Source organism: Strix uralensis, chromosome 5, assembly GCF_047716275.1.
Source record: "Strix uralensis isolate ZFMK-TIS-50842 chromosome 5, bStrUra1, whole genome shotgun sequence".
In the NCBI taxonomy this organism is placed as follows: domain Eukaryota; kingdom Metazoa; phylum Chordata; class Aves; order Strigiformes; family Strigidae; genus Strix; species Strix uralensis.
This window is the reverse complement of record NC_133976.1, coordinates 77,103,797-77,128,054: the sequence shown is the minus strand read 5'-3', so window position 1 is coordinate 77,128,054 and position 24,258 is coordinate 77,103,797. Positions and strand designations below refer to the sequence as shown.

At 45.1% G+C, this 24,258-nt stretch overlaps 1 protein-coding gene across 1 annotated transcript; it reads left to right on the top strand.

Annotated features, from left to right (window-relative positions):
* Positions 1 to 1,018: 1,018 nt before the first annotated feature.
* LOC141944723 (uncharacterized) lies at positions 1,019 to 24,258 on the top strand. The gene is made up of 18 exons (XM_074871811.1): positions 1,019 to 1,104; positions 1,629 to 1,743; positions 3,071 to 3,245; positions 3,840 to 3,951; positions 4,940 to 5,046; positions 5,846 to 5,972; positions 6,519 to 6,639; positions 6,922 to 7,007; positions 8,066 to 8,190; positions 9,467 to 9,526; positions 13,710 to 13,776; positions 14,929 to 15,023; positions 16,639 to 16,767; positions 18,249 to 18,363; positions 19,180 to 19,317; positions 20,009 to 20,175; positions 20,616 to 20,704; positions 23,869 to 24,258. The coding sequence occupies exons 1-18, from the start codon at positions 1,020 to 1,022 to the stop codon at positions 24,062 to 24,064; spliced, it is 2,109 nt and encodes a 702-aa protein (XP_074727912.1). The 5' UTR covers position 1,019; the 3' UTR covers positions 24,065 to 24,258.

Genomic DNA, 24,258 nt, shown 5'->3' with positions numbered 1-24,258 from the left:
GCAAAAATACTTTTCCTGGCTGTAAGATGTTTCTGTATAGCTGTAGTGCCACACACTGTATTGAGATCAGAGCCATGTTCTGCTAAGTGTAACATGAACACAGTACTGTATTCTAATTAATTTGCCATCCAAGTTAACAATAGGTACAAAGGACTGAAGAAAGAAATCCTTTCCTCTCGTTGGAGGCCTATCCCCCTTGAGGAATATGGCCAAATGCCCAGGGAAAATAAGTGAAACAAGCCAGGCAACGAGTGAAACTGCGCTGAGGCCCAGACCAGACCAGTCTCTTAACCTTTGCAACTCTCTCCCCCTCTTTTTCTGTTTGGAAATGAATTTAATTAAAGTGAATAGGAGTTGCTAAGAGACCAGAGGAGTTCTGGAGTTTGTTGCTGGGGCTGAATTGCCACTCTGCTTCCAAAGCTTTGCGCTAAGAAGGATGATGTAACATGAGCCTACATAAAGCACCACCGGCCCTAAGGAAAGCTGGTCTTTCCTCCTTAGAGTTACAGTCTGGTTTACCACTTCTCAGCTCCTTTCTTTATTTTACCGAACTGCTTGTTTCCTCCTAGATACTGGCAAAAATCAGGTTCATCTCTTTACAGCATTCTTCTGCCCTGTAGATTTCTCCTTGTGATCTTTCAGGTTGGAGGTGGCAGTGGCAGAGCCTGTAATTTATCATGAGCAAGTAGTTTTGGAAATTAAAAGGTTGTCTACTTCTAAACTCCCTGTAGTTCGTTACTCCTCATCCTTTCCTCTACTCCACTGTGATTTCAGCCCAGCATTGACAATGGGTCAGGTAAATTCTTCCAGCTCGGTTTCCGCAGCTTAACATTCTGCTTGGACACCCTGGCTCATGCTTGAAACACCAGGAGAATCTCCAGGCAATCTGGGCAAGGGTAGTTTACCTTCCAAGATCAAGGCAAGAGATGATATGTTTAGCTTCACATAGTCACATCATCGCTAAATTACTTCCATTTTTACCTGACTTTTGTTATCTCAGGACCATCTGTAGGCACAAGATGATTAGGAAGATAACCTATAGCCTGGGAAGACATGTGTCTGCTGCAGCATGTGGGACCACCCAGGTGAGAAGATTTCTGCATGGTGAGTAGCATATTCAGAAACAGTTCCTGGGTGGCAAGCATTTTCCTCATCTGAATGCATCAGGGACCTTGCTGCCAGTATTCTGGGAGCAAAGTAAAGAGTAACAATAGTCTTGATGCACCATAGTCTTATATTAAGTTACTATGGTATCCTTAGTGCTTCCACTCTTTTAAAACATAATCGTTGGGCATGGTTGCAGGGCTCACTTTGTTCACAGTAATGTTGATTTAAAGTAATGTTACTGGAACCGCTGACAACCCAGCTGCAAAAATGGTGTCAGAGGAGCATTTAGTGATGATGACGAGGGTTGTTATTAATATTAACAGTGGAGGTATTTTGCAAATATTTCACTTACCTAAAACACAGCTTTAGTCTTCGTGAAGTTATTTGTGAATTGACTCTAAAGAACAGCTGAAGAAGGTAATAAATTTATTGTGATGATGACAATTTGCCTTTTATAAAACCACTCAGTAGTTACTGCAAATACCCATGCAAATAATTCAATTTTCTGTGTTTATCCTCAGGTGCTTATTTCAAGATTCAGCCCTCAGTACAGGAAGCCCTGATGGAGGGGAGACCAGTCGTAGCCTTGGAAAGCACCATCATTACACATGGCATGGCCTATCCTCAGAATCTGAGGTGGTGGATTTTGATGTTCCTCATTCAACGAAGTTGTAAGAATGAGGCATATAATTGGTGGATTGGTATCAGTATTCTTGGTCAAGCTAAAACCCTTGTAAGAGCAAATGGAAATGTCAGGTTGCTAGGCATGCAGAATATGAGCTCAGGTGTAAAACAATTGTGTCTGGACTTTTAAGGACACATATGGGGTACCTATTTGTCTCCTTATCCAACACCTTAAGTTTCTGGCTTCCTTTAAAATGTGGCAGCAGCTGATGTCATCACTTGCTCTAAAAGAGAGCTACCAGCCTTTTTGGCTGCATAGTTTGCACAGACATTGAAAACACTGCAGTTTCTTCTGGTATATCTTTTGTAATGCAAAAAGGATTGGAACACAATAGTGAAGTCTGTTCCTTAGCATGTCACTCAGAACAGCTATTGTGAGAGCTGCTGGTTCCTCTCGCTGCCTTGTGTACCCCACACAGAAAACGCCCCACTTCTACCCTTTGTTTATTGATGTTCAGTAGACTTGTGTTTCACTGAGTTATGGTGCCACAAATCACTTCACTCTCCCCTCCATCCTTGCTTCCAGAAAGCACAGGAAGGTTTCAGTATTGATTTTCCATCTTGCTTTTTACCTGGCCATTATTCTGCCTGACATTCTGTCTTAGAATGAAGCTCTAAAAACTCGGTTTTGGGGAGGAGGTAGTTTCAGTAGTTAAAGATCACCTAGCATATCTACAGATAGCTCAAAAAGGGAGAAGAAGCTGCTCTTAAAAAGAATAGTGTATGAATGATCAAGTATAAAACCTGCAAAGGTTAGAAAGACCTAGTGTGCAGCCCTGGAGTATCCTCAGACTGCAGCTTTTTGGCACTGTTACTCTATATGTAACTGCTTGTATTGTGAAAAATATATCCCAGTCAGGACATTGACCAGGGATATATTGAGGGACATTGAGCAGGGCTTGAATTACCTGGGGTTTCTGTGAAGGTCTATGATCTCAGACAAATAAGAGGTAATAGATACAGAAAGGTCCTATTTTGAGAAGATCCCTATTTTCAGTAGCCTATTGTACAACCAGATTTGTCTGCAAACCAAGTGATTTTTCTCAACAATGAAGCACAGAGCTTGGACATTTCTGTCCTGTAAATGGGGGTCTGCACTTCTGCAAATTCAAGTGCAAAGACTTCTGCCATTAGGAAGATACAGAAGAGGAACTGGACTTCACTGAAATCCCGAGAACTGTATAAAACTGGAAACTGGGAATGATGGCCAAACACGGCAGTTTTCTTGATTGTTTGCCTCACTAATTTTGTCATTGTTGTCTTGTTCATCTTATTTTAGCATGGCCAGAGAGGTGGAAGAAATTGTAACAACACACGGAGCAGTGCCAGCCACTGTAGGTATTTTAAGGGGTCAAATCCATGTGGGACTCACAGATGAGGAACTTGAGTTCTTGGCAAGCAGTAAAAATGTAGTTAAAGTGTCTCGGAGAGATCTTCCTTTCGTCCTCAGCCAGGTATGGTATGCAGACTTTCTATTGTGGTGTTTTCTATATGGCAATAGTATAGTGCTCTCCAGCTTCAAGCCAGGTGGCTTTTAAACCTCTTGAAAATATCATGTAAAGTGGTGTCTTACTGGTAAGCTCAAACGTGTCCTATCTAGAGTCAGAAACAGAATGAGGGAATAACAGCCATGAAATACAGCTCCTGAAAAGTCATTCTGGATTGGCTGGCAAGCCATGAGCACTTGGCTAAGAATATTCTTATTGGCATGATAAGGCATCATCGCATTACGTGTTAACTATATGACATGCAGTCCATCCCGAGGAACACACACAGTTCTTAAGGTCACCCTAGCTGCCCATGAAGCCTTTGGGTTGGAAAGCCCTGGAGAACAAAGGCCTTTGCTGTCACCAGGGCAAGAACGGTTTACGTAGCAGGGACAGTGATTCCTCTGCAGTTTTGCCCAGTAGAATATCAGAATTTCACCTACCAGCTGGCAAGAGCCAACTGTTGTGACATTTCTGTGTAATAGACCACAACCATAGCTGCCTGCACGTGGTATTCTTGGGCCACTCTGGTGCTGACTGCAACTGGCTGTCCCCTGACAGGGCTTGTCTGGTGGCACTACAGTGTCTGGAACAATGATTGCTGCACACAAAGCAGGAATCCCCGTGTTTGTGACAGGCGGCATAGGAGGTGTCCATCGGGGAGGAGAGAACAGTAAGAAAATCAATAAATTCTACTTCGCTCTATGTTGCTACTGTTTTATTTAATTCCACCTTTTTCCTTTTTCCCAGTCTGTCCTACAGTAACTGTCCACTCAGAAGAGTGAAGCTATCATTCTTCTTGACCATATTATGGTTGTTTTCTTCCCAGTATCTCCTTTCCAGAAGCTTCTGAATATTCCTCTCAAGCACTGGCCAGTTGTTAAGAGGGTGGGAGTTTCTCTTTATGCTTTGCTTACACAGGTGTATGGATATTGTTTGCTGGTGCAACAGGAGCTGACTGTACCTCTCCCAGTTTGTAGTGGCTGGGTAACCTGATACTGGCTACCGAGCACAGTGTTGTTATCGACTCTCAGCTGAGGAGAAGGAGAGTCTTACCAAAGAAGAGACTTAGGCCCTGGTCCATGTTAGAGGTGTGTGCTCCTCTCTGGAAAATGGCCCAGCCTTGGCAGTGAAGTTTGTGACCTTTAAGTACCTTCTCTCTTCTTAGATATATTCCTAGCGTAACGTAAGCGCCCTGCTGGATGCCATCCCTTTCAGATGTGATGTAAATTCCAGACCAGGGAGTTTCCTGAGGTCTGCAAAGCTCCTGTGGCGCTTTTTTTGCCGGTGATGTCAATACCAACATCAAAATTACTTAAATTATATTCCATCTCCTTCAATTTTGTCCTTGCTTTATAACACTTTCTTTTTTTCTTTTATACCCTTTTTTTGCACGCTGTTTATTGATGTGATCAAAGAGCTGAGAGATACAGTGCAAGGCTGCACCTCTGCCTTAAGCCATGTGACTTCTTTTTGTCAATATCTCTTACAATCTCAACACCTAAAGGCATGATCTAAACCTGTAATACTTGTTCATGTATCTAAATGGTTACAAAAGCAGGCAGTGGCATCCCAGGCAGATATAGCTTTTTAAGAGGACAGATCACATCAGTTTGGAGTACAACACAATCACCACCCAACGGCTGCTTGTCCCTTGACAGGTCTGGATGTGAGTGCTGACTTGACAGAGCTAGGAAGAACTCCAGTTGCTGTTGTATCTGCAGGAGTCAAGTCTATCCTTGATATTGGCAGGACACTGGAATATCTGGTAGGTAGCATGGGCTGCTGAGCCTGAAAGCAGATAATGTTGTATTTTGTGTACAGAACGCCCAGTGGTGTTGGGGTAGGTATTAAGCATTTTTAAAAATGTCTGTTGAGAGGACATGAAGCCATATTTACATTACTCTAGTCCTGGAGCTGTAGAAATGCTGGGCTGCTCCCTAGCATAAAGCAAGGGGCTGTGCCAGCAGCTATTCCAGCTGAGGCCAAAGGCAGCGCTAGCCACGCCATGTTTCTCTGCCCTTAGACTTGCGTTTCTGGGAGAACACTCCAGAACTGATGGATCAGGCAGGCTAGATCCATCAAACACTAAAATAAAAATCAGAATTAAAATGGGAATCAAGATGATTTTTAATAGAGTCACTTTTTAACGTTTGGTATGTTGGAAACGACCAGAGCCAGCACTTCAGGTGACAGCCGACGTCAATACTTCTCAATCATTTATATTCCTGTCAGCTCATGTCATGTCTTCAGATCACAGGTTGTTACCTTGGACTCAGTATTGTGCTAATGGCAGCTGTGTGGCTTTTGATCAGCTCCGAGCCCAAGCAAAAGACGTGCATGTCTCCTGTGCCTCAGTAAGCCAGATTCTGTCTAACCAGCTACCATGTCTGGCTCTTTACTTTGAAAAATGTTGGTGATAGAATAGAATAGGATGTATAAAAATAACCAAACCCTGTGCTAAAGAAAAGTAGTTTCTAGCTGGGTAGAAGGAAAATGTGCTATTCTTTTGGTGGGTCCCCTTTCCCTCCACTGATTACCCTCTTGTCTCACCTTCACTGCTGCAGGAGACTCAGGGAGTCTGTGTAGCTGCCTTTGGAGAGTCAAGGGAGTTCCCAGCCTTCTTCTCACGCCAGAGCGGTTTCCAGGCACCATATCACGTCCGGGATGAAAAGGAGGCAGCTGAACTCATTGGTGTGTTTCAGAAGGGAAAGGCCCATGTAGGGCCCTGGAAAAGAGGGACACAAAAATCACCTTGGATGAGGCACTTTCTTTTTTAACTTTGGAGAAGGGTTGTCCCAAAACCCAAGCCATCCCACCTTCCCCATTCCTGCTTCAGTGTTTTGAATACAAAGTACCAGGGAAGTTCAGTCTTTACAACAAGTTTTTTAGCTAGCTGCAGCCACCTTGGCATGTCCATACATGTTTTGTTCACACTGGTGAAGTGAAGGGAACGTGTATGTTAATGTGTTTACAAAAACAGGGCCTTCAGAAGTAGAATTAGTTTTCTTTATTTAAAAAAAAAAATAATTCTTTGCCCCTTTTATTGTACAGACAGACTCAAAACAAATAGGCAGATGTAGAGTGATTGGTAGCTGGAAAAGAACCTGTCCTTGGGTCAGCTAAGAAAAGGAGCTCCAGCTCTTCACCCCACTCCCACTTCCACTCTCCTCTGTCCTGTCCCTTCAGCATTTGATTTATCCAAGGAGAACTGCTAATGATCTGCCTGTCCTCTCCCAGCCAGCGCTCTGGGGCTAGGCCTGAGCAGCGGGGTGCTGATAGCCGTGCCCTGTCCCCAGGAGCGAGCTGCCTCAGGCCAGGTGATGGAAGAGGCCATCCAGCAAGCTCTCAGCGAAGCCAGGTGAGAAGCAACCTAAGCCTTGTCCTTTGCTCACCCAGTGGTCACGGGGAAGTAAACAATTCCAGGGACACTGCTGCAGGGGCTGTAGCACAGCTTAACAGTGGGCACGGATGAGCCCACAAGATGCTTTCAACCATAGTTTTACCTAACCTGAATCTTGTTTATAGGACTTTTTAGGGTATGTGGTTAAGGAGATAAATTATCTGCTAGCAGCAGTGCTGCTTCTTTGATGTTGTTTCAGCTCAGTCATCTCATCTGCAGGCATTTTCTTTACATTTGCAGGTCCAAGGGGATCACAGGCAAAGAACTGACACCTTTTATGTTACAGAAGCTCAGTGAATTAACTGATGGGAGGTCACTGGACTCCAGTATCCTTTTACTGAATGGGGGTTGGGGAAGGTACTCCAGCGTATTTCATATCTCTTCTGATAACGCTTGGTAGAAAATGCTGTCACTTTATTGACAGTCTAGCAAGGGGCAAACACTTCAGTATCTGGAGATGAGAGCTTATCAACTGCATCCTGCTTTTTCAGGAACACCTTATTCACTTTTGCATTAAAAATTGGAGGCCAGCACAGACAGCAAGTGGTCCCGAGCCCAAAGAGATCCCTCACATCTGATCCCCAAGCTTGCCTGCTCTGTGATGGAGTCTCAGGACACCATTGTCTGTGGTGGAGTTGCTCACTGGAAGGTACCTGGGCTTCCCAGAGCACTGTGCTATACCTCACATTGCCTTATCCAATTCTTCACACGGGTGCAGAGTAAGAGAAACTTGGAAGAAAAACACCCCTTGGTGGGCCAGAATCCTCTTGCACAGGCAAGAGAAAAGCAGATCTACTGGCTGGGATGCCAGTGTAGGATCTGGAAGAGCTGGATTCACATCCAGGCTCTGCTGCCAGCCCTCTAGGAGACCCGGTCAGTCAGGGCAGATTGATAAAGGCATTTTTGGATATTAGAGCTGTATGCAGCCACAAAGTGGGGCTTTCAAAGCCTCTGATACTCTGCTCCCAGTGAAACTGCTGAAAAAATTGCTTATAGAGTCTTGACAAAAATCTTGGTAGGCATCTCTTTCTGGAAAAGCCAGCCAAGATCCTCCAAGGGTTTTAGACTTTCGGCTCTAGTTTAAGTACTTCACCTTCTCTTTTTCTCTGTGAAGCCTTTACTTCCATTCCCTATCTGTCAAATTGAGATGACAGATTCCCTCTCTGTGGACACAGGGGGAGGAAGGTGAGAAAACTTAAAAAAATTCAGGGTGTTCATGCAGTATTGTAACCCAGTATGTGTGTCCCCAAAGGATTATGGTATAGGGGGATCAATTCTCACAGCATGTATTTTCTGCTTTCTCCCTCTAGGCAGTTCCTGCGTAGGCTTCTGACAGGTCAATTTTGCTGCTATTTTTTCTTTTCCTCAAAGAAATGCCAAACAGACCTTGCTCTGATCCAGAACAATGCCAGGGTGGGCAGCTGCATTGCAGTGGCCCTGAACAAACTACAGAAAGCCAGAAGGAAGGGGAAGCTGCCTTGGCAAGAGGACACAATCCTACCTCAACCAGTGAGTCTCCTGCTGTCCTCCATATAATGCCTCTCTGCTGACAGCACGGGATAAATTTATATCTATTCCCAAAAGTAAAAGGTGACTCAGCCAGAGGCCAATCTTTCTGATTCATGCTGGCAGACATTCTCTCTTTAATACTTTTTATTCTTCTCAGATAAATATCCTCTCCTCCTCCCCTTATCCACATTTACAGGGAACAAAGACTGACAGTGGCCTAATCCCATAAAGTCTTAGACCATTAAATCCATTAAAACTTTAATCACCTTTTCACCTTTTACTGTGCCCTTACATACAACTTCAACTGTATTGCCCTCAGTGCCAGGGAACTCGTGACTACAGGAGTAGACCTGGAAGAGGATGGAGTGAGATATTTTGAGCTGCTGAGCCTTACACGTTTTATAAATATCTCTTTTGGCCTCCTGCTCATGACTGCCAAAATTACAAGAGGTACAGAATATCCCAAACAAGATCCATTATAACCCTAATACTCTATTCACTATCTTGGATTTTGTATGTGCCACATAATTTACAGGAAATCTATTTTAGGTAGTCTTTAGAGAGCTGAAAAATTTTCTAAAACCCATTTGCGATAGGATTTGTCAACATAAAAGAGGGCAGTGACTCCAGAGGCAATAACCCAGCATTTGATGGAACGAGAAGAAAAAGCTCTATGTCCCCAAAGAATCTGGAAACTTCCTGTTTGTGGAGCTGTACTGCTTTTTCTGGCTTTGTAGAACAATAAGACAGTGATCCGTAAAGTGTCACTGGGTATGGCAATTTCTTCTGGGAGCTTGCGAGAACTGACTGCATTTTTCTGCCCACTTTTTCCCATTTTCTTTGCTTTCTTTTTATTTTTTTTTTTCCCAACACAGCAGTGCTTAAATGTTTCTGAGGTTTGGTATGGCAGAAATTGTCCCAAGAGAGATGGCTTCAAGGACACTGACACAACCAGACCCATGCAACTTCTTATATTACTCTACCACTACACAGAGAAACTGCCAGCACCCATATATGTACACAGTAACATCCCACCTGCCATGCTGGGGCTGGCTATGAGCAGGCATAATTCAGAAAGCAATATATGGAAGAGATTTAGATTCTAATCAGGTTTGTACAGACCTGTGTCTAGCCATCCAAACTGAGCACAGGGCTTCACACTGTAAATTAGACAGCTCTCAAGAGGGTGGGAAAAGTGACTAGGAAAAGCAAAGACTTGGAAACTTTTTCCTCAAGTCCTTCCAACCGCTTTTTACCTCTTTCTTCCCTCTTCAAGGTCGTGATTGGAGGTATCAACGTTGACTTTATAGCCAAGGCACAGAACCCTGTCATCCTGGTACTGTATCTATAGCAGTTTTCTTAGCATCACTGTCATTTCCAGCTACTTTTACAGGAGTGTCAAGCCAAAGAGGGGTGGGGGGGATGGTGGTATCCATGCATGATATCCACATATCTGTATGCACACACATGCACAAACCTGGGAGGTGTAGTGCTGCATTTGGTGTGTTGTCTAGGTGGGCAATGGAGTGATACATACTGACCTACTCTGCTCCTGTGCTGAAAGTCACTATCCCTACCACTCAGGACAGGGACAGAGCAATGTGTCATCCTTACAATCTCCACATATGACTTTGGCCTCTACAGTCTAAGTTAAGGTACCTTGGGGATATTCTCTGATGCCATAAGCCCAAATTGCTCTTTTAGCAGAAGAGCTGCCCAGAGCGCTCTCGAAACACATATGCAAAGAGCTAGAAGCAATAGGTGGAGATCCTCACTGTGCTATGACAACCTCTAATTCAAGGACAGACCCTATAGGGAGAAAATGCCTAGGTAAGAGCCAGGTCTGGCCACCTGGGACTGTCTTGGCTATGGAAAGCAGCATGAATAGGAGCAAGAGTCTCCACAGTGGTAAGAAACCTTTGAGAAAAGTAATACTGACACAGATACAGCTAAACAAGAGAGTCAACTTCCTCTGTCATAAAGGATTTGAGTCACAAAAAAAAAAAAAAAAAAAGAAAAAGATTGCTTAAAAAAAAAATAGAACATTTTAAATGTTACCAGACCTTCTTCCTCTCAATTTTGTTTGATCAAGAAACAACCAAGCAGCTAAAGTGGAACAGACCTGGGACTTCCCCATGCAAATGACAGCCATTTGCATAGTCTGTAAATTTCTGTTGAGCTATATGAAGTACTACAGATTGAGTGGTGAAGCTTGCTCAGAAGTTGTTTGGTGTCTCATATTACTCTTTTTTTTTTTTTTTTTTACTCTATTTTTCCTGCCAAGGCAGGAAACTCCTGCCATCAGATGGGGCAGTCTGTGAAGACCTCTCAGTCAGGGAAAGACGTGCTGGGGAAGAAGTCCTTAAGGAAGTTGGCTATTCAGTGATACAGAGGCAGAGGCCAAAAAGTATTATAATGGTCAGTGGTGACACATGCTGTGGCATCAGCTATGAAGGCTTGCAAAACCAAAAGTTCAACTGCTTCAGCTGTGATCTAACTGATAACATACATACCCCACACTCAGCTATCAGGACAAGGAGCTAAGCTGTGTCCAAGGGTGGGCAGCCACCCCGTGGCATCAGAAGTGAGTGCAGATCCCTGGACCACCCAAGGCATGGTGAGGGGCCAAGGGCAGCTGTAGACCCCCCTGGGAACAGCTAAAGTTGGAAAAGGAAAAAGGAGATTTTAATGTTGCACAAAAAAGTGAGGCTTTAGCTGCCCTTCTGTATAGCAATGAGCCCTAGAGCTGATGGTCCATTGTGGCAGCTACCCAAATGCCAAGCTGCAGGAGTATTTGGGAACTGAGAGCCAAAACGTTCCTGCTGACAGCTGCTGTGGTTAGACACAGAGGAGAAGGCACTCTCAACAGCATTGCTTTGTTTTGGCTTTTAAGGACAGATTTTTTCAAAGGGCTCAGCACCCAGCAGGCCCCACCCTTATGCATGCTGGATTTGTTGCAGAGCACTGGGGTACTCAGACCTCATTCTGTCTCAGCAAGAAAGCAACCGTCATCTGTCCTGGTTGTCATTCCCACAGGGCTTTCAAGGCTATCCAGAAGCAAAATGCTTTATAAGTAGCTATCAGACCTGCAGATAAGGATGCGTGGTCTTGCTCAGAGAAAGGTGTTAGAAGCAGCATTATGGTTATAACTCTCTCAGGATACCCAGAAGTTGGGCAGAGTCTCATTTTATGTTAGGAATTCAAACTTCTTAGGACATAGAAGAAGGTCCCAGAGACTCAATTCTCAAACATTGCCAGAAAGCATCAGCCCATTTTCACCTAAGTTTTTACATCTCAGCCAGCCTCCACCTGAACACAATGTAGAAGGGATACCTAGTACCACTCAAATTTGGAGTTACCAGCTGAGCTGGCAAGGTACAATGAAAGCCAGTCATTTTCTTCAAAAGCAGGCTGCTAGTTTCCCTCTCACTGCCCCCATCTACTACTTTAAAGCTCTGTGGGGTTGTACAACAGCAGAGGTCACCCACAGCTGGGTCCCTGAGTGGGAGGCTGGTACATCTGCTGTTAGGGCAAGGCTTGGTGTAAAAAACCTGAAACTCTGCCTTCGGGATGTGTGGAGGACTAAAAGAGAAGGCCAGTGTGCCAGACAATGAAAGAAGCTCACGAGTATTTTCAGCATTCCTGCAGGCACCAGTTTTGAAAAACAGATAGTGGAACTACATAAAATAGAGTTTGTGCTCATTACTGATGGCAGTTAGTAGCCTCTTTTAACATTGAAATCGGGGCCAGTGTTCAAAGCCATGTTGTTTGACTTGCCTAAACAAGAATAATTGCTTTTTACTTTGGAGTGGGTTTTTTTGGTGGTGGTGGTTTTTGGTTTGGGTTTTTTTTTTTTCCCTTGGCTGCCTCTATTATGGCTAGTGAGCTTCAGAATTAAAATAGGCAAGCTCAGTGCTTTCGAAATCTGCAACACTCAACAGGAGACAGTTGCAGATGGAAATATCCTCATTCCTGGCAGTACCAGTGGCAATTCCCAGGGAGCATGAGCAAATGTAACAGAGGGGCATTTGGGTTAATAAGGAGTGACAAGTAGTGGAAAGATGGACAGAGGCCATAGGTTGCTTATATACATGCAGTTCTGCTCAGGTGGTCTGAGCAGATCAGGGCTTGGAGAGCTGCCAGACAGAAAAGCAAAGGCAACCAAGAATTAGCACCAAGTCTTACAGACTACAAAACTGGAGAGTCAAGGCAAACAAAAACAGCCTGGAGGTCAGAAGAGAGTAATAAAAGAGCATATTTAAATGGGAGAGCAGCCTCTTACAGTCATAGGACTGGATGCAGAAGAAAGCATTGTGTGCAAAGGACAGATGTACAGCTTCACACAGGGGAAGAAGAAGGGTCCTTGGGGAGCTTCGGTATGAGTTTTGGGAACACCCAAGAACAGTGATGGGTTGCAGGCAGAATATTTCTTACTGCGAGACGGCAATACATTTATTTAAGATAGATAGTGGTGTTCACAAGCAAGAAAAATGTGTAGTGCAGGGGTATTCTGGCACACCTGGGCTAACATGGGGCAGAGAGAATTTGAGCCAGGAGCTGCTGTGTGTAGGCATGCACACACTTCAGCGCTTGCCACCCAAACACTCAACAAACTCTTGAAAGCTCTGACTTATCCAGAACGGTGGAGATCATTATGACCTCCAGTGGCAAGCTGTCTTCAGAAATGGAAAGTACGTTTCAGGATTTTATGAAACAAGAGCTTTAAAAACATTTGATAGCCAGATTAAGCCCAAACTGATCTGAGCACTTACTGATGTAACTCTTGTGGCAGAAGAATTGGAAGAGGAGACGGGTGAGGGATTGCTTGTGCTCTGACAATTTGGGTGTTTGTGACAGACTGACAGATGGACAGAGGAGTGGAAGGCAGAGGCAAGAGAAAAGAGAAGTTGATAACCACACAGGTGGAGAAGAAGGGTATTTTTGATGAGGGAGATGTTTGGGAAGAGAAGAATAAGTGAAAAAGTATTCAGACACTGAAACAGATCCTTCCATGAGTAAAGTACAGAGGCAGTACAGGCGAAGGTAACACATCTCATTTTACTTTCAAAAAGGAAAATAAATAAATAAATAAATAAACCAAACTGCTTAAAGGGAATGCTGGGTGGCCTGGAAGGCAGCTGCAGACCCCATCAGGGCTGGGTCAGCAGCTCTGGAATCCCAGTGCTTTTGTGAGCAAGTAAGTTCAGAGGGCTGCTTTTATCGACTGAAACACTCATTAACATTGTTCTAAGAGGTCTTAGCAAATAAGACCAAAACAGCAATACATGGGGAGATCAAGCAGATCTCCTGTCTTAGGAAGTGGGCCTTTGTCATCAAGGTTGAAGCCTGTAGATGGCTGTAGAAGTTTGTATTGCCCTCAATGTGGTAGATACGTGCCTTCTGCTCCCTCTAATTGCTGACCTATGTTTCAGCAATATCGACTTCGCATGTTAATGGAGACATAGCACCTATGCCAAGCAGCCCTCCAAGTTTTGCCAATTAACAATTTATTCTTCCAGGGTGGTGGGCAAACAAACGCTGGAAGAGTGAGACAAACCTTTGGCGGCGTTGGAAGAAACTTGGCAGGTGCCTAATGCTTGGGTTTGCCTGTGGGTGCGTGCCAGCTGTGATTTGTCCTTTGGTAGTCCTTCAACAGCAGGAGCTCCTGAATGCTGTTAAGATCTGGGACACATTAGGCAATATACCAGTGGGCAGACTGCCTGGAAAAGGCAGGGGCCATTCCAAGAAATAAGAGGGGAGGGAGTTGGGTTCAGGAAAAGAAAGGTCCACAAATATGAAGTTAACTAGCACATAGCACAGTGACCCCAAATCAAAGTTAAATAAGCATCAGTGATCTCCAGTGACTACTGAACAGCCTGGCCCTCAGCACTGAACGAATGCCAGGTTATAGTTGCAACCGAAGTATGTTTTGAGCAAGAATTTGAAAGGAATAAGCTTATTCCAAGATGATCATGCATGCACCATGGACAAGAGGAACTGGGGCACAGGAATTATGGTAGAAGAAAAAGGACTACAGTCCTTGGCAACAGGAAAGGATCACGCTGTACCTGGTGCTCTACCACAAGCAGCAGCAGACCAGTGTTTGGGTACTGAAATTAGCAAGGGCAGATTGCAAAATTATTTTAGGATTATTCTGGCTTTTTGACCTTTCCCAGATCTTCCTAACACAAATCTACTACCACTTCAGATCACAAATGGGGAAGCTCAAGGGGGGAAAACAAGGCCACCCATGCCACCCGCTGAGGTATAATTTATGGTAACTTGGAGGGAGAGGAAGAAGGGTTTCCTGTGAATCCGTTCAGATTCAGTTGTTCTAGTAAAATAGCATGGTGGGAATAGCAGTGTGGGAAGGCCAAGCACAGAAGCAATGTGAGAAAGCCCACATGCCTGTGATGATAAAGGAGATGATGCCAGGGAAGTGCAGAAGTTTCTTTCCCCTTCTTCTCTTTTCCTCCACTCCCAGATGTTCCAAAAAATGCAGAGAATTCAGAGTGCCAGTGCAGCAGGCAGACATAGATCATCCCACTCAACCTCAGCCCGTCATTTGCAGCAGCTGTGGCTGAGTTTCATCTTGAGCGTCCTTCTAGACAAGGATTGATGGGCATTAAGTTTTCTGGGAGAAGGCTTTCCTACAGACACTCATCCTGCACAGGCTGTCACTCTGTTCACAGTATCTGATGGATTTATTAATATCTTTTGTTTCCATTTGCTTTTTAGACTGCTTAAGCCGTCTTGGACGGACTCCTCTCTTTTTATCAGCTGTGGGGAAGGATGAACATTCAGAGTCCGTCCTGCACTACTGTCACCACATGGTATGTTGCACAGTAGTGGCACCTCAGAAGCATGGAAGTGATGATGTTACATAGAAGGAAAAGTCTTCTCAACCCTGGCAGACAAGAGCCACCTTCCATCAGGCTAAGAGTAGAATAATTCAATGCTCATTTAGTTACAGACAATTAGAAGGCAAGGAGCCACCCCCCAAAATACAGGCTAGATGTATGTCCCATTTGGAGTCTGAACCATGGGGTCTGAATTCAGCTCCAGGAAGTGGTGCTTGAAGGAGAAAGAGAGGTAAATCAGGAGGAACCATGAAAAAAATCTAGTAAGGCCTAAGCACAGCCAGAAATATGTAAACCCTGACCCTGAGAATAGACAAAGCAATGCCGAAATCAGCCTGGTTTGGCTAAAGCATAAGACAGAGAAAACCCTGAAATGGGAACCCAGGCTGGGCACCTCCCAGGTTCAGAGGAGTAGGGTCCTCCACATAGCTGTACACCCCTAACTGTGCACCAGAGGAATACCTGACTTAAGCACCAGCTCGTCCACCAAGGTCAGGGAGCCAGGAGCAGCAGGAGCTCACCAGGGGCAGCAAGGCAGAACATCACCATCCCATCAGGGAGCAGAGAAAGCCAGGAGGGCAGCCCTAACCTAGGGCAGCAGGCACCTCCACCGTGAAAAGGCAGGACTGAAGAGAAGCGAGGAGAGGGGGTGTAGGTAGAGCCCCCAGGTGAGGCTGGTCAGGGCTATTAAGGCCTATTACTGCCCTCAGGACCCTGGTATCCAAACAGAGCACTTGGGGCCTTAGTTCTGCCTACATGAGCAACTCAGTAAATGAAGCAATTACATTAACTCTTTTTTGGTTTATAAAGGCATCCTAGCAGCAGGTCTATAATCCTTCCTCTACCCAGCACAGCACAGTTTGTGTCATCAAAGTGAACAGTCTCCTAAGGGAAGATGGACTTGCTGGACAGCCACCAAGCAATCCTTGACTGTGACAAAACACATTACCATCAGTGTTGGAGAGGACCCTTTCCTTAAAACCTCCAGCTTTCCTGTGAACTACCGGGGGGGGAACACATTTCTTTGTCCACATGTATATCCCATAAAATGCCCTGAGTTCTCTAAGCAGGTCGTTCACAAGACCCATAGAGGAAGGACGCCTCACAGTTACTCTGTGTCACTGCTGTAAAAATGGCTCCAAGGCTGCCCTCAAAGTCAGGCTCTGCAGTCAGCGAGGTGGCTAACATAACCGCTAGCTGGAGCGTGCCATCAAGACATGGCAGCATGTCGGCAGGCCATCGAAATGTCACACAAGCTATGGGAATGGATGGCTGGAGCAGGCAGGGCTTCAGACCACTCTTCCGTTACAACAGGGACACAACTGCACAGCAGAGAGCTGTCACTCTCATTACTAAATGATTTCTTTAAGCTGTGGCATTTGTTGCATTGCAAATATGAAAAAATAGCCATCTGCCAGCACTGTCTAGACTGAGATACCTCTGAAATGTTGTTCATCTCAAGGGAGAAGGGAGGTTGAAGGGAGAACAGCAAGCTGGGCTACTGATCAGGTGGCCACAGAGAAAGAATGAGCCGAGTGTGGCAGGGAAGAGAAACATGCTCTATGTATAACTGTCCTCCCTGTTTTAGGACATGAGTGCCGTCCTTCAGCTGGAGGGGAAGAGCACAGCCACCTACTGTGCTGTGATCACTAGTGCTGGGGAGCTCAGCCTTGGCTTGGGAGATATGGACATCCACCACCAGATAACAGAGCAATACGTATGCATACCATCTGATTTGTAAGGTTTTTCTTATGAGAAGGAGCGTGGACGTGTGACAAAAGGCAACTGTTGAAACTGTACCAGGAGGGAGTGGGTGTGCAGAGGGAACATGGGAAATCCAGAAGTTAACCCCAGAAATTGGCCACTGAGATAGAAGCATGGCAAGCTACCAGAGCCCTCTGTTGCTGCTGACCCAGATGGAGCTTCTATCTGTTTCTGCTCCATACAGTATCATCACTGCTGTCATCCATGACATGTAGGCCAGAATTCTCTTCATTAACTAGTTCCAGCTAACCTACAATTTTTGGCACCTTAAAGCCAGTAATAAATCCAGTCCACCTGCAGAAATGGTTTTTCTTCCTTTAGGGAAAAACAAAAAAAAATGGACAGAACACCGGTTAAAGCAAGTTTTCCTGTTCCATCGCCTGCCCACCATCCCTGTTGTTTCTACATGCTGAGTTGTACCAACAGGCACTGCTGCTCAGCACATTCAGACCTTCAAAACATCAGGGCTAATGGAAGCAGTGATTAAGGACTGATTCAGTGAAAGCCCCATCACTGCACCCTCCTTCCCTACTCATTCTTTTGTCAACAGAACAAAAGCCTGTGCTTCATGACTGACAGCGATATGGAAGCTAAGTGCAATTTACTTACCAGTGGGATCCCTGTGAGGTGGAGACTTCCTAGGGAAAAATATGGTCATTGCTTCCACTTCCATCCCCACCCTGCCTCTCCCAAGCCTTGGCACAGAAAACCATTACCTGACAGATTAATTCTCCCGAGCTTTATGAAACAGTTGTGGCCAGTGGAAACTCTGAATCAGTCTTCTGCTGCAAAGTGCCTTCTGTCAGTCCTTCTTTCTGCCAGGATTAGCAGAGACATGGGAGGGATGCTGCACGAGTGCCTACAACATGGGCCTGGTGTTCAGGCAGTGCTTGTGCAGCCTCAGCGAGCCAAAGGAGGGAACAGCAGCTCCCCACTCAGCTGCTCCACTGTCCCCCATCCCTACACAATGCAGGAGGACCCAGAAGTGAAACACTCTGATGAACAACCTGTTTTAGGAGGCATTGTGCACAGAGGACATCCAAATGACATGCCCAGCAAGCAGAGGTGTAGTCAAGCCAGGCATAAATCCTACAGTGGCGTTAAAGAGCAGCAATTCCCTTTCCCTGTAGGTTTCTGACTGACCCATGGGTACCAAAGTGGTCTTGTGAGGACCAGCAACTATCTTCCTCTGCTGGAGGGGCCCTGCTAGTTGAGTTCAGCTCTTGATGATAGGGAGCAGGGGAAGAAGAAGAGGGGAGGAGATGAGGCAAATGGAAAAATCCATTTTCCTTAGGGAATCACTCTTTTAGGTTCATGCTTGCACCTGAGGGCTGCAATACGAGTGAAAATCCTACATTCCGAGTCTGACTAGCAATCATTTTGTCCCTCTGCAACTACTCAAGCTTTCTCTACTGTGTCCTGGATTTTCCCTAGGTGTCCCAGTTCAAGAAGAACCTGTGCCAGGCCCCACTAGTTTGCATTGATGGAAATGTGCCTCTTTCCACTATTCGGTACATCTGCCAACTAGCTAGAGAGCATCAGCTAGCAGGTAAGGAGAATTTGCCAAGCCCTGGCCCCATAGCTCCTAACTGCACGTGTGCTGAGACACTCCGCACACCCTGAGTGCTCTCCACTGATGCTTGCTGGAGATGATACTCGGTTATTGTCTGACGTGCTGTGTTATTCAGCACTGCTTTCTGTACTCTGCTACTCTATTTCAAATGGATGGAACATTTCTACTTTCTCTGAGTTTTTCTCATTCTGCAGCTAAATCTCATTTCCCATAATGTAGGTGCTATAGCCCTTAGGCACTGCCAGAAAGCCAGGGAAAGCTGCTCTCTTTGCCTTTAATCTCAAGGCAAGCACAAATATGTGTGCTTCTGCCAGTCTGAGCAGCAATACAGTTTCTTTCGCAGAATAAGTGCTAAAGCATCTTTTGAGAGGATTTCTCTCCCACTTTCCATAAAATACATCCCCCCCTCCACTGGTGAGCTGAGGACCCTCCACAAGGCTTCCTAAACCTTTAGAGCTATGCCTTCATTTTAAAAGCAAATTCTGAAGGGAGAAAGAATGTTCTTAAAACCTGGCAGAGGCTCCAAAACCAGCTAAAAGGAGTAACAAAACTGAAGTCTGATTATATCACCCCAGAGCCAGAAGCAACTGTCTTATTGCTGAGCAGCAGAAAGGAAATCTTGGGAGACCTTGTCCCAAGCATGGGGGAAATAGTATTTATGTTTCTAATAGATGACACGTATAACCCCAGTTGTGCAGATCACGCTATGCCTTCTACACTGCCTCCTGCTCTGACATAGAGATGAACCACTAATTAATTAATTAACTAACCAATTGCAATGTTGTTTTGAAGTGTGCTATGAGCCAACAGATGAGAACAAGGCCTCTAAGCCATTCCTCTCAGACAGCTGGAAAGCGCTCACATACATTTCCCCCAACCTGCAAGAGCTAAGAGCAATAAATCGGACCCTCGGGAACCCTCTGCCAGCAGGTATTGAATACTCAGAAGGGTCAGTCACACTTTTAGATAGCTTAGATCCTGGAGAAGAGTATTTTCCGCTCCAGCCCCCATTTCAAGCCAACTGGGTTATAACACAGGGGGGATTCATAAGCACTCTTGGTGTCTTCCACCTTACAGCCATCTCTGTGTGGGTTGTACAGCCCGGGCTGGCCTGATGATCTATCAGAGAGCACAGTAGGCTTGGGATGGCTCCTTGTCCAAAACCAGAGATCCCATTTGCCTCACTTCATCAGCTGAACAGGGACAATCTCTGGTTTGTAAACATGTCTCTGAATCATGATGCTCTGAGGGCACCTGTCCCAACATCACCACCCTTTGCAGAAATGAAATACCCCACTACAGGTGGAAATCCAACAGCATCAAGACAAAGAAGTCATGCTTCAGTACAGTTTTTTGATCTCTGCAGACACGTTTAGTCCCATGAGGGGTGGTTTCCTCAGCATAGGATAGAGGTATGGTATGGAAATCTAACGTGGGAGAATTCCATGTTTCCCATGATTTAAAGAAAAAAAATTATATCAACCACATTTCAGAAGTGCTCATAAATAGCAGTGCTCATAAATTGTAGTAGCGATGCTCATAAATAGTCTGCCAGCCCATAAAAAGGCCACTCAAGGACCTTTAAAGTTATGTCACAGTTTTTCCTCCCTGCTCTCTGAAGAGCTTCCATCCAGGTTGGAGGATGTTGTCCAGACTGCAATGGCCCTGGCCCGCCCATTGCTGGCCCACCTGTGCTGTGTGGTGGTGACCCTCGGTTCTCGTGGCGTCCTCCTGTGTGGCAAGAGCCTGGGAGGGAGCATCTCGCTTCATCCAGGAGCTCACAAACAGGTAAGGGCATGGAAAACAAACTCTGAGCTCTCAGTTGCTTTTTTCTGGGACCGTGTAGCATCACTGCTATTTCTGGTGGCATGGCAGTGCTCCTGGGAAACATGGCATCACTGCTGGCAAATGTACATGTTTGAGGGGGTGGAATACACAGCTCTGAAAGAAAATCAAGTTGTCTGTCCCTATACTGCTCGCTCCTAGCAGCAGTGTTTATAGTCAGCTAGTTTTAAATGCTCTTACTGTGAATATTCATGAGCGCAAGCTGCATTTTCCGGAAGCTTCACTTAAATCGCTAATCTCTTTCAAAGTGTGAAAAAAAGATTATTGCCTTTTTTTTTTTTCCTTTTCTTTTTTTGACATCCGTGCAGCTCTGGATGGCATCAGCCACACCAGGCCTTATCAGCTTGGGCAGTTCCCACTAACTTCCCTTCTCTTCCCCGCAGACTGCTGCTGCCAGCCTCTGTGCCACCCACTACCCCGCCATCCACATCGGCAGGGAGGAGATAGTCAACGTCTCAGGAGCTGGTGACAGGTGTGTGGCTCACTACTTTGTCTTCTCCAGCTAAACGTGGAAGGGCCATAATCAGGTTTCTTTGAAATTCTACTGCAAAGGCAAACGATATTCTGCTGCTTGAGGAACAGACACTAAGGACACAAGAACAAGACTGGTTACTGTGATTCCTTGCAAAGCTTTCTGAAAATGTCCCCTTAAGCATGTTGGAAGCCAGTCTTGCCATTATTATTTTTGCTTTTCTTTAAGATCCAAACCGTTCATGGCAATCTAGTAGTTCTGAATTAGTCCAAGCTGAGCTGCTAAAAGCAAAGTAAACCACTTTACATCAAAGCTGTCTTACTAACTAACTACTTTGCTTCCACACTTCTCCAATGGAAGTGGGACTACCACTCAGTAGCTCAAATAGCCCTATAAAAGCATTTCATCAGGTTCTGCATTTGCCTCTGGCAATAGCTCATGCTTCAAAAGAGTCTGCTGTATAATTCGCCTGGCTGTTCACACAATGCAGTACAGAGTAGGAAATGACAGGTGTTATTCGTAGCCCCACTGATCAATTCTCAGTCTGTCAGAGTAATATTTTATTATGGTCCTTGTTAACTTGTCAAACTATATGTAGTAGTCAGGTTTTTTTTCTTCTTGCTTCACATGCAACAATAATTGATTCTCTCCTTTCATTGTCTTGTGCTAGACCAGAAGGCTGTACATATCAGAGATTTCCTTTTATTTACTACTCTTACTTGCTAATAAGATAGCAACACTTCTTTTTTCTTTTATGAGTGTGCAGAATGAAAAGTCATTTTTTTTGAAACTTACAACATCCTCAATATTTGAGTTACGATCAATCAATAACTTCTTGCCAAGCTAGTTAACACCAGGACACACTCCCTGTGTCCCAAATCACCTCTGCAGCGAGTTGACTGCAATTGCCAGCTGGTCTTCTCCAACGAAGACCAATGTGTTGTTTGGAGCAGTAAGTGTAACAGCAGAGGAATGGGTGCTGGGGAGAACCTCGCAGGGTCAGCCTGTCCTAAGGAAAGCTCGGCTTTGCTCACTGCTTCTAGCAGATGTGCCCAACCTCTGCCAGCCCCTCCAGGGACAGTCTTCTCTCTGCACCATCTGCTCAGTACACAACTACCCCTCACCACAGGACAATTTTTTCTAGAGGCTAATGTAAACATCTTCTTCAGGGTTTACTTTCCCTTTTAAAAGTTTACTTTAAGGGAAGAGCAAAGGCGAGATAAAGTGTGCCACTGCCAAACACCTGCACTGAGTTACACAGGAGTACTTGAAGTTTGTTTTTCCTTCCAAAGCTATCTGAAAACTATTACTGCCCATTACTGCTCCCGTTCCTGAAGTAACGTTGGTCTGGAAATCCCATTCCCCAGAGTCCCCAGGTGGGAATATTCATAGTTGTCTTGTTCGTCCTTCCTGGTAACCCCGGAAGTAAGCAGCTGGGTGTAACTCACCGGTTTAATTTCAAAAGAAGTAGAAGGTAAGGACACAAAATCCTTCTGAGCAACAGCAGAATTTGGACTTTTCTCAGAGAACTTGGTATTGCCTGACTGAACATTGTCAGTTGGATAAACACGAGAAGAGTCCTCGGCAACCCAGCGCAAACCATGTCATTTTGCTTCAAATTAAAAATAACATTTTACTTTTCATCATACTAGAAGTGAAAGCACTACCAAATAAAGAATGCTGCATGTTTTTAAGCATTAAATCTAGAAATAACAAATATTTGAAAGTTCTGAGCTGCAGAAATCCCCATTCTGGAGAGTAAGAGTGCCAAAACAAGCTGGAAATGCCAGGACAATACATCGATGTACCTGCCATCTCCACAGCATATAAACGGGTAAAGTTGCCCAGGCCCAGCCTGTTGGCACTTTCAAGGGACTGTGCAGCAGGATATAACCCAGGGCTGTAACACATTCACAGCTCAGCCCCTGCGAGCCCTGGCACTAATCAGTGGACACCGTGCACCCAGAAACAGTGATCCAGGGCACCTCACGCCTCGCTTCAGCCCTGCAGCTCTCCTACAACTCCAGAGATGCTGCCCAAGGAGCCGTGCGTGCGTGTGGGGAGCAGCGGCTGTTTGCTCCTTACGCTCGGCTGCCGTGACAACATAACACCGCATGCCTGCACACGGCATTGCTAGGGGATGCTCCCCCAAATATTTACTCTGAACTTCTGGAGCTGTTGAGAGATCGAATGGCTTGTGGAAATCATAATCTTCTGTGCCTTTGTTATGGATAAAAAGATGTTGAGGTAATTACTCAAAGAGCAAAAAAAAGGCGATCTTTTTCCTTTCCCCATATATTTGCTCATCAGTCCTCCCTGCCGTCACATTTTCCAGTCCTTGCTTCTTCCTCTCAAATATTATCTTTTCCCTTCTCTTTCACTTCTCCTTTGTCCTTTCCTAGCTTCCGAGCACCATTACTGTATTTAGCTAGGAATAAACAGTAGTTGTTCCCCACCAATCACAAACACCATCCTGCACGTATCCATGACTCACCAGAGCCTTTCCCTGCAAGCCAGGCAGATGGTGAAGTCATCCCCTTCTCCCGATGGTCCCCTTGGTGCCTTGTGAGGTCCTGGGGGTGACTGCTGTTGTTCCAAGCACTCACATGATATTTACTGGGAAATCTCAAATGGAAAACCACAGCTAAGGTTTACAAAAATCTGAATCTAAAATCTCATTTCAGCTTTGGATTTCTTTTTCCATCTGTGTCTGTTGCCCCACTCACATATATATGGAAACTTTACCTTTCTTCCCATCCACCCCTTCTCAATGGGGCACAGAAGGGAATGTAACAAGGCACCAACAAGTGACAAAATGATTAGAGAGCAAGGGAAAAATAGATTCTTCCTTTCTTAGACTCCTTTCTTTTCTCCTGCCTCACCTGGAAAACTGGGGAGAAAAGAAAATGGGGTAGAATGGGAAAGTACCTCAACTTCTCAGATGAGAAGCAAATACAATGCAAATAAATAGCACTATAAATAGCACTAATAAATATAAAAAAGTAAAAACTTTTCATTATAACCTCACCCCTCCTGTGTGACATATTCTGCTTCTGTAAGTGTCAGTTTGGGTCCAAATGAATGTTCTTACAAACTAACAACCGTGTTCCCAAAGTCAAAGCTGTTTCCCCAGTGTTCAAAACTGCCTTTCTTTCTCTCCACAGCTTAATGGCGGGAATCCTTGCAGGGATGCTTGCTAAACATGACACAGATACCTGTGTCCGGATGGGTCTGCTTGCTGCAAGTTTGTCTCTCCGTTCCTATGAGCCCATTTCCCCAGAAATCAGCACTTCCAGTGTCAGCCAGGAGCAAGTCAAGAGCAGGAGCTGGCCAGAGGCGAAGGTATGGAAGATGGACTAGAGCACCATGTCTTTCTCACCCATCACCAACTTGCACTCCCAGCATTGCTATTTCCAGGAACTGGGCTGTGTTTTGAGCTTTGAGCTCAAAAGCTGGCTGCTGACCAGAGGACTTAGACTTTCAGTGCATACTACCTTTTGGGAGGTGAAGTGTCAGTGGAGTGCATTTGGTGACAGCTTGTATTGCACTGTTCA